Genomic DNA, 10,747 nt, shown 5'->3' on the forward strand with positions numbered 1-10,747 from the left:
GAAAGACTAATCTTATATCTATGCTTTACTTGATGCTTGTATGGTGCATTGTATGATTTAACCCACAATTTTCAATACCTTGATTCACAGTGTCTGCACATCATATATTGGAAACAACATTCCTCCTTGTGCCTGGGGATGGAATTTCATTGCAGTTTGGGAGGGGGACATTCTATACAGGTCTTCCTGGTCTCCTACACACCAGAGGCTCTGCTCTGTGCAAGACATTGCTTAATTAGTGTCACTCTCCCTTTCCTAACATTTCCCTGGTATTTCACAACAATTGAATGTTACCTGCAAGCACAACTGAAACATTTTATTTTTTTTAAACAAGTTATTTTATTAATTTCGAACCACACTCATTATCTCAGTATTTTTTTTAGTATCCTGCTTATTTTATTTAACCTTTTTCATGTTACCCACTGATATTTTGTAAAACTGTCAATGTTTCTGTGGCATCATCCTTTACTCCACTGCACAAAGCCAGTGAGCAAATCATTCCCACAAAGTTCTGCATAATACAAGCGGTGTTATTTGAGAAACCAGTTATAAGTTAAGTTTGTATGGCAGCTTGTACAGAAAGATGATTATTAAAAAACATTTTCATAGGAACTCCAACAACCAGCGGTGAAAAGCAGCATTATGGTTTGTAGTTCTGTATTTTCTAATTATATCCTCCCACATCCTAAGGAAGTGTATCCATTCTTTATGGAAAGGTAAACAAACCCCTAGATAAACTTTACATTAGTCTTGTTAACAAGACTATAACAAGGTTTTATTATGTTATTCATAAGTACACAATGTTCCACAAAAGAAAACTCATTTTGAATAGATACACGCAATCCTTTTGATTTGTGTTTGCAGATGTTGCAGGAAACCAAACAGAACTAAAAGAGAACAAAATATTACTAAAATTACACACACATATATATATATATAACATTTCCCTGGAGTGGCAATCAGTATTTTCAAAAGGTTGTTCAAAATTTGAATGCTTGAACAATATTAAAAAAAGAATAACTTAGAAAAGTAGAATATTAGCTTAATTCTACCCATTCATCCTTAAACCTTGTGGCACCATTTTAGATGACTTCCACTTTTAACACAGCTGTATGTTACATATCAAAGGCTAAAAATTCTAGTAAAAGAAAATAGACTTTATATATGGCAATTATTTACATTATCTTTGTGTTTCATGAAAATATGTTCAATGAAATTATAAAATGTTTGTGTAATTACATCTCTACCCAAACAACATGAATTTGGCAGAAGTAGTGTGTTAAATACTACTCTTCAAGGGTTTGGAAACAGTGTTTTCATATTGCACAGTTTTAATATTAATACAGTGTCCAACAGCACACAATACTCCAGAGTCATAAAATAGGAAGCTTATCATCATTAGTGATGCTTGAAAAAGAAACTAACCCAGTGCATCAGACAAGGGGCAATTTTAGAGGCGGTTGACACAAATGAAACAAACACCTCTTCTCACACACATTGGCACAATGCTGTGCTGCCTCCTGCCCCAGTACACATCACTCACACTCCTCACAGCTGCCCCTTCTCTCTGCCTCTCCATGAAAAGCTCAGCATTGTTATTTCCACTTAAGGGATACCTTCCCAAGAGTTCACATGCAGCACCTGCCAGCCAGTGTTTCTGATGTGGGTGAGGTGAAATCACCCACCCTCAAGGCTGTCCCTCCCAGAGATGGACTGAAATGCCACTTTGGTCATAAGAAAGGGGAAGGAGAAAGAGGTGGGGGGAAAGGGATGGGTGGGTGGGAGGTGGGAGAGAGCAGGTAAGCACGAGTGTGCTTGTTAAGCCCTTCACAGTTTTTGCTCTCTCACACATGTGTTACTTCACACTTTGGCACAGACTGCTGGAAGTTTTCAGGCCTGAGATGTTTCTAAAGGCTGTATTATCTCTAAATAATACTATTTCTTCCCTTATGTACCAAAAAATAAAAGCAAAACCCAAAATCACTATAAGCTTTACATCACTTTCACACATGTAAGAGAACAGGAAAAAATTAGCACCTCTGAAAATATCAGAAAATCATTATGGAATGTTGATTTAGCAGCAGAATGTGCAACTCTGACTAGGGAAGAACTTCAAAATAATAATGCTAGGCAGGCAAAACACTGTCACTGGGACACAACTGCTAGAACTAAGTCTCTGAAATTTACATGGTAATGGACTTTATGAGTAATTTCAAGTGCCATTTTCATCTTAGGAGAAAAAAGGTATTTTGTTGAGCTTTTAATTATTTTGAAAGAGGTCTTAAAATAAAAATCACAGTAAATACCAGGGATTAGCAGGAACTACATTAAGCTAATAATTGTTGTGTTTTGCTTTCCCAAACACTTAAGTCCCTTTCTGCAATGTTCAAGTTATCAAGGAAAATCTTGTATTTTTGTTTCCAAGGCTTCTGACACATATAAAAACACATATTCTCCTCCCAGCTTTCAGTGCAAAAGAGATGCCCATAGATTTGCATGAATCCAAAACTGAACTAAGAACATCATCCTAAATTGAGGTAGCACATTGAACTAAGTTTCTTTCCAAGAACTTCAGAAAGAAACTGAAGAGTTTTAAGAGTAATGTCTCTGTCAGCAAGCATTAAAACCTTTAGTGACTGACACGTTCTTCCCTCTCCACTTGAGCAATTTAGGAGTTTGGAAGTTCTTCTTTAACTCTTCTTTTTTTTCCAAAAAAATACCGTTTAGTCCATGCACCCTTAGGTCCTGTAGCATCTACTGCAACATCAATAATGGAATCTGGAGTCATCCACCTCAGAAATGCCAAAAGAAGGAAGTTCAGAACAGCAAAAAAAGCAAAAATACACCCAGTCACTGGACCACAGTGTGTCATTAGTCTGTCAAGTCGCTCTTTCATTGGTAAAACCACTTCATCTGCAACTCTGTCATATACCTAAACAGAGAGGAGACAGAAAGCAACATCTTAAAAATACATTGATTCTACCTCAAAAATCAGGCAGTACTTTATCATCACTGCACAAAATAAATGACCTAGTCTTAGCTACCAGATGGGACAAATATTACCGCCCAAAAACCTTTGCAGATCCTAAGTGCTGATTTATGAGTCTTGTTCTAGATATTTCATTCATTCATTTAAGGAGAAATATGAAACATTCTCTTCTTTTACACACTTCAGAAGTATTTCATTAACTAGGAAGGCTACATAATTTCTCTCTCATGTAATATTATACAGAAAGGGCTGGGGGTTTTAATGGATTGAATGGGTTCTAATCTCATATTCACATCAGTCCCAGGAAGAGCTTGAACATGCAATTACTAGATTTTAAACACAATGATGGATGAACTCATAGGTGAGTTTGGCACTTTTCCAAATGCCTGTATTTGAACAATGAACCAAATCCTAATAGGCTTCTGATTTTTGTTTAAAGAAACAGTAGTTCAATTACTGCACAAAGCAAATATTTGCTACTAGTGACTTATACATGTCAACCACAGCCAACTACAAACCCACTACAAACCACTCCAAAAAGGCTTGAAGGACACAGTTATTTCCTTAAGAATGTTACAGACTCCATTCTACAGGTAACCTTATTTGGTAACAAACAACTATCTTCTGTAACATTTAAGATCTATGCATACTTCTACCAATTCTATGACCATTTTCCTTCACGAAATATTGGTGGGTTTTTTTAAGAAAATGTTATATAAAGCTAACTCAAATCTAGGCTAACGTCTGTAAAAACTTTGCAATTCAAATGTTGCCTGCAGTTACAAAATCGTAAAATGAATGATATGGATGGCACTTAAAAATAATAAACCAGTTGTTCATGGCACTTCAAGGAGGCTTGTAAGATATATATACTTGAGTGCAGTACAATCTAAGTAAGAGGCATGGGATTCAGCTACTCTCTCCTTCCTAAACACAGGAGGTGAAGGCAGAAGTGACACAGCTCCATGGGTGTTTGTAACATTACTGCAACAAACATTCTTCACTGAAGGCAGAGTTTTTCTACTGAAGTGCAGCTCTAGTTCTGAAATATAATTTCAAAACTATGAAAATAAATTTTCATTACAACCACAGCTTATGTAAACTCAGCTGTGTTCAGCCTTCCAGCATTGAACTACTTCTCATAATTTTAAACTACTTGCTAGCACATGGCAAAGCTTTGTCATGAACTGTTCATACCTTGTCATACACCTTAGCAGCACATTTTCCAGTTATGCCAGGAAAGTTATTTCATGTCAAGACTTGAACAAATAAAGAGTAGAAATCTAGCTAATGATCTAGGCTTTTCTTCAAAATATTTAACAGCAATTATGGCATGTTAGAAAATGCAAATAGAAAATACATCCAGGAATTATTTGGGGGAAAAAAAAGCATTTTCAGGACCTTTTAAAACCATGCATGTTTGAGAGGAAACATGCTGAAAAATTACATTGGAATATTACAAGGTGAATGTGCATAGCAATATTTCAAAGAAAGAATTGTTTCAAAAAATTAATTTCAGAGAATTTAGAAGAAGTGATTATACATACTTTCTCAGTTCTCTCTGCTACATTCCTCCACGTATAAAAAGTCTTTACTTCTTGATGAACAGTTTCTGGAGATGGCAGAGTTCCTGATCTGAGCCGGGCAATAGCTTTTTCTAGTCCATCACACAAAGATTTCACCGAGGGCTCACACAAAATGATGAGATTTTCTGGAAGTACCTCTGGAATCCCACCAACTCTTGTGCTCACCACCTTTGAAACAAATAAAAGAAATGGCAACGTAAAAAAATGAAACTGTGTGACAGCAAAGCTATTACATTGTTTAGATGCAGCTATTTAAAAGAATACGAAAATATCATGGTTTGGGAACTTGGCCTGTATGTGAACTGAACGTGTAAACCCCAGAGAAGAAGACAAAGCATAGCAGATTACCTTCAACATTGTCCAGAATGATTCTCTGGTGCCATGATAAAACAGAAGACTAACTGGACAAGTCTAATGAGTGGTTATGAGCCCTTTCCTGAAGGTGTTTGCCACAGTACACAACGAAACCTGTGTAACCAGATTTTGGACATTTCTGCCACAGTATCTCAAAAAAACTGTTACTTCTTTTTGCAGAGGATAATTTTACCACATACTTGAAATTTCAGTTTCCTAGGTTACTGAACACTTGCAAAAATTTATTTATATTAATCTGAATTATTATTTTTAAAGGGAAATAAGAAATTATGAAGACTCACATTGTGCAATCATTTCTAAACATTGGGCAATAAGAAACTGCAGAACTTCCTCACCTCTAGAGAAGAGATGGCAAGAGAGTAACTACAACTAGGTAGTAATTGCTGTCAAAGGATACTGAAGTAAAGAAAAAATTGAAGGCACTCCCATTTTCTATACTTACTGTAAATTAGGTACTCTTATCAGTCTGTCTTCTTAATAAGGTTCCTTTATCTTTTATTGTGAAACTCTAATTCTTTATGGCTACTGACTCAACTTCTTTTTTGAGTTGTCAATCTGAGTTGAAAATTAGTCAGGGCTTTTACTGTTCTTTCTCCCTTCAACTTATCTTGAATCCCTACATAGGAAGGCAATTTTTCTGCAGTTCCTTTCAAAGTAAACCTTTGTGAACATCAACTACCTCAAAACTCTGTAAAGGAGTACAAACAAAATAGTATTTGGCTAGGTCAGAGAACTGAGAGCAGATCTACATGTTATTGCAAATTCTACACGAAATTCTTCTTGGATTTAGCCCTTCTGTCTCAGCTTCCAGGTGCCCTGTAAATGGGGATAACATTTGCTTACCTCTGTCAAGACAGAGCCTCAGATGAAATCAATGTGATAAGCATGTATTATTTCATGGTGAAATCTGTTTAAAATGGATACATGCTTTCTAGATACTGAGATTTTTTTTACCTGTAAACCACAGCTTGCTGCCTCCACAATAGCCATACAAAAAGCCTCAGTGAGGGAAGTGTTGAGAAAAATGTGCCCCTGGACCAGGACATTTCTGACATCCTGGTGTTCCAAGCCTCCTAGAAGACGCACCCTGCGTACAAGAGGAAAAAAAAAAAAACAACAACAAAAAAACTCTCAGAGATAAATACTAGGTTTGGATCATAATAATGCCACATATTCTGAAAAAGGTACCAATGGTTCACACTTATAAAGTGAGAGAACAAAGATGGGCACCTCAGTTTAGTTTTCTCTAAATTTCTCCAGCAATGGAGAAATAGAAAATCCTGCTTTTTTATTGTTACACTGAAAGAAACTTCTAAAAATAAAGTTGGTGGGAAAAGTTGCTGTTTTAATGACATTCACCTCCAGAACATTGCTACTGAACCTTGTAGTTCTGCAAGAAAAAATGGCTTCATTCAGTTAATAATTAAGATTTGTCAAATGCATTATCTGAATTTTCAATGTCTGACCAATCAGAGTCTGAAAAGGGAAAAAGTTTTTAAGATACAATGATCAGGACCTATCATCTTGAAGAGATATTGGAAAACAATAAAGGGTAAAATGAGAATGATACTGACAATTTTAATTGGGGAAATCACTGACTAAAGCACAAAAAAGGCAACAAAAAAACCTAGAAAATAAAATTAACAATTGAGAATATGAAACTGTTCTTGATCAAAAAAACCCAATAGAAATACAACTGCATCATGGCAACATTCTGGTAACATGGTAGCAAGAGGGAACATGTTTGTATAACCACAAGAACACATATGAGAGAAGCACAATGCTGAAGAGTTTCATACTGAAATAATAAATTACTAGCAGTCATCATGACATGAAATGGCACAAGTGAGCTGTTAACACCTGATGCCATATGAAATCCAAGCATCATGGCTGCAGAGAGGGGCATGATAAATTTTTATCTAAGTCACCTTTCTATGTCTCAATGAAGGCTCATTCAGGGCCTATTCACAGAAATATGAATTAACTTGCTGGACCATAGTCCAGCTCTCAAAGTCTTCAGTGTCTGGTTTATCTGCCTTGCCTTTAGGCCTCCAGCCTCAAGCTTTGGGGTTTATCTGGGGGAGGGAGGCAGGCAGGTCCCCACCCCTGAAGTACCTTGAAGGGTCAGAACCAACCTGTCATGTAGCTGGTATCTCTCCCGGACTTCTTCCAGTATGATTCGTTTTGGTCCTTCTCCTCCAACTAAGAAATGTAACTCTGGATATTTCTGACACAGCTCAGGAATTATACCACTAAGCAAATCAATACCTAAGAGGAAAAAATTTAGGGCAAGCCATTATTGTATTTGATTTCAGAACTTCTCATGATGTAGCCCACATCTACAACTATATTCAGGAGCAGAAGAAGTGGAAAAAAAGGTCTACTGAAGACAGCTAAACTACTGTACACAAAAATATGAAAACCTCACAACTTGTGACCTCATCGGAGACAAAAATGGAAAAAAAATCACTTAAGTTGCTGTCACTGTATTAAATAAAAAGCAATTAAAACATTTCTAACAGAATATATAGATTAGGCCCTAAATCTTCTGTCCAATACAAGCCAAATGTTCCATTTCACAAACTGACCAAAGTTTCTGGTCTCTTCAGTATTACAAAGGAAACCCATCATGTACAAAACCAAATGTACATTTCTTCTCCTTGAGCTCACAAACACAAAAGCTTGGAACAGCCACCTCACCCCTCCCAGTGCAAATTCCATCCATACCACAGACACAGCCTAAGCTGTACCTGACCAAAACCTCTCCAAAGAAAGAAAACCAAAACAAGCTTACATTTGATCCCCCATTACCTTTTCTGTAAACAAGTCTGCTGACAACCACAATTGTTATTGTACTGTCATCCCTCCTCGAGGGGTCTGGAGTGAAGTCGGTGGGATCCACAGCATTGGGGATGACAGAGACTATCCGAGGGTCCAAGGCTGCTCGCAACACCGTGTTCTCCTTACTGGTGTAGGAGACGCAGATGATGTGGTTGGTGTCACACAGGGACACCGTCAGCAGCTTGTTGGTCAGCACCGAGCTGACGTCGGCGAAGCCGAAGAGGGAGTGGTCGGTGAACACGGTCCGCAGCCCCATGGTCTTGGCGTGGAACAGGGCGTCGTGGGCCATGGCCGAGAAGGAGCTGTGGGCGTGCACGATGGTCACCCGCTCCCGCACGAAGATGTACCTGAGCAAGGGCAGGCTGTGGAAGAGCGTCGTGGCCGTGGACTGGTTGTACATCACCTTCAGGGGCAGGTAGTAGACTTTCAGCCCGCTGGTGAGGTAGCGGACGCCCTTGCGGTGGCCGTAGGCGTGGGTGACCACCAGCACCTTGTGGCCGCGCTCGATGAGGCACTGTGACAGCTGGTACACGTGGCTCTCCACGCCCCCCATGTTGGGGTAGAAGAAGTCCGACACCATGCACACGCTGTGCGCCGCCGGGCCTCCGCCGTCCATGCCGGGCCCGCTCCTGCCGGGGGAAGGAACCACAAGCCGCCATCACTCGCCGGCGGTCGCCCGCGACGACCCCCGGCCCCCTCAGTGTCGGCGGCGCCGCCGGGCCCACCGCGCGTCCCGCGCAGGCCGCACGCGGGGAGGGGCGGCGCCGCGGCCCCTGCAGAGCCCGGTCCCCGCGGCGGCGGCCCCGGGGGAGCGCGGGCGGCGGTGAGGGCGGGGGGACCGTGCACGTACCTGCCGGCGGCCGGCGCTCCCTGCGCGCTGCCCGGCGCCATGGCCCCATCGCCCGTCACCGCCGCGCCCACGCCCGCGCGGGGTGGCGCCGCAGCCAATCACCGCCCGGCGCGGCGTCACGCGGGAAAACCAGCGCCAATCGCTGCGCCGGACTGGCCCGGCCTCGAGCCCAGGAGCCGCCCCTGCTCCCGGCCCCGCCCCAGCTCCGCCCCCCTCCCATCCCGGGATCCGCCCCGCTCCCATCCCGGCCCCGCCCAGCTCCCATTCCGGCACCGCCCCGCTCCCGGCCCCGCCCCGCTCCCATCCCGGCCCCGCCCCGCTTCCATCCCGGCACCGCCCAGCTCCCATCCCGGCACCGCCCAGCTCCCATCTCGGGATCCGCCCCGCTCCCGGCTCCGCCCAGCTCCCATTCCGGCCCCGCCCCGCTCCCATCCCGGCCCCGCCCCCCTCCCATCCCGGGATCCGCCCAGCTCCCATCCCGGGATCCGCCCCGCTCCCATCCCGGGATCCGCCCAGCTCCCATTCCGGCACCGCCCCGCTCCCATCCCGGGATCCGCCCAGCTCCCATTCCGGCACCGCCCCGCTCCCATCCCGGGATCCGCCCAGCTCCCATCCCGGCCCCGCCCAGCTCCCATCCCGGCACCGCCCCGCTCCCGGCCCCGCCCAGCTCCCATCCTGGGATCCGCCCCGCTCCCATCCCGGGATCCGCCCCGCTCCCATCCCGGGATCCTCCCAGCTCCCATCCCGGGATCCTCCCAGTTTCCATCCCGGGATCCGCCCAGCTCCCATCCCGGGATCCCGCCCCGTTCCCTCATCCCCGCTCCCTCATCCTGGCTCCCGGCCCCGCATCCCGGTGTTCCGCCCCGCTGCCGGCACCTGGCACCGCGGGCACGGCGCAAATGCAGCAGCGATGTCCTTGCTGCAGTGGGAAGCTCGTCCCGGACGGTTGTTGACAAAAAAGTGTAGCCCGGAGCTAGTGAAAAAGGGACATAAATGCCGTATAGGGATGGGATTGCTTCAAAATTCCAAAGGTTTTGCTCTGCCCCCAGAGGAGAAGCTCTCCTGGTGTGTTTGGCTCAGTTACAACTGGAGCTCCCAAAATGTTCTAGACTCTTCTGCCACAAGTGCTGAAAGCTTGCTGACTCTAAATTTTTAAAACCATGGTTTTTATAGGTGGCCCACGAGCTTGAACACTGGGATAAGAGCTGTGTTGGCATCACTTGGCTGTGTATTCCTGGTCTTCTCGAGGAGCCTTACCATCAGCCTTTTTTGCAGCTCCAACACGCTCCTGACTGCTGCTGGCTGCCAAGAAGGGTGTTCATGCCTTTCCTGTATGTTCCCAAAATTATGTTTGGCAGCTGCTTCTTCTTGCCAAGATTTCTGATATGAATTTTGTCAGATTTGTCTGTCATGACTCCCATGCAAATGTGCTTGTTGTGAGTGACAGTACCAGCTGACCTAGGCTGGAATGCTGGCTGGATTCCTGTTAGTTGAAGCTTGGACAGATGTGGTTTGGAGGCACTGATCCCAGGAAGGACTAAGGAGGAAATCAAGCACTTCATTCTGAGGACTGAAAGATGGGAAAACCTCAGCTGTGTTGAGTAAGAAAAGCATTGCTCATTGATTGAATTTTCTCATGTGTTCAGAAAGATGGGACCAGCACTGGCAAATATGATTTCATGATGATGTGGTTCTCTGGAGTGTCAAGAACCTGAATTTCAGGGTGAGAAGCTGAGTGTGAGGCCAGAAGAGGAGAAGCTTCTCACCAGCAAGAGCAGGGGTGAAAGAAGAAGTGTTTGAGAAGCAGGAATTTGTAGGGATCCTATCTCAGAAGAAACTGTAGCCTGAGTGTAAAGCTGTGGCCTTCAATTACATCTAGGAAAAAGCCACCAAAGTAGTGGCAGGAGAAGGAGGAATGCACCTGGAGGCTCTCCACTGCAGCACCCCATGTGAGCTCTGGTAAATGGTAGTGGTGACCTCCCTCCCTGGCTGTCACACTGCCCTGAAGAATCAATTTGTCAAGTCACTCCAATTGTAGCTGTCGGGAAAACAATGCTTATAGTTTTAACTATTTCGAAAAATTTTTTTTAGATTAGTTCTTCGTGT

General features: G+C 43.6%; 1 protein-coding gene across 1 annotated transcript; it reads right to left on the reverse strand.

The window, feature by feature from the left end:
• Positions 1-738: 738 nt before the first annotated feature.
• PIGA (phosphatidylinositol glycan anchor biosynthesis class A) lies at positions 739-8,689 on the reverse strand. The gene is made up of 6 exons (XM_066571635.1): positions 8,642-8,689; positions 7,762-8,420; positions 7,086-7,218; positions 5,905-6,037; positions 4,537-4,743; positions 739-2,932 (listed from the first exon to the last, which is right to left on the reverse strand). The coding sequence occupies exons 1-6, from the start codon at positions 8,680-8,682 to the stop codon at positions 2,669-2,671; spliced, it is 1,437 nt and encodes a 478-aa protein (XP_066427732.1). The 5' UTR covers positions 8,683-8,689; the 3' UTR covers positions 739-2,668.
• Positions 8,690-10,747: the final 2,058 nt, after the last annotated feature.

The sequence above is a fragment of the Molothrus aeneus genome, chromosome 2, assembly GCF_037042795.1.
Source record: "Molothrus aeneus isolate 106 chromosome 2, BPBGC_Maene_1.0, whole genome shotgun sequence".
In the NCBI taxonomy this organism is placed as follows: Eukaryota; Metazoa; Chordata; class Aves; order Passeriformes; family Icteridae; genus Molothrus; species Molothrus aeneus.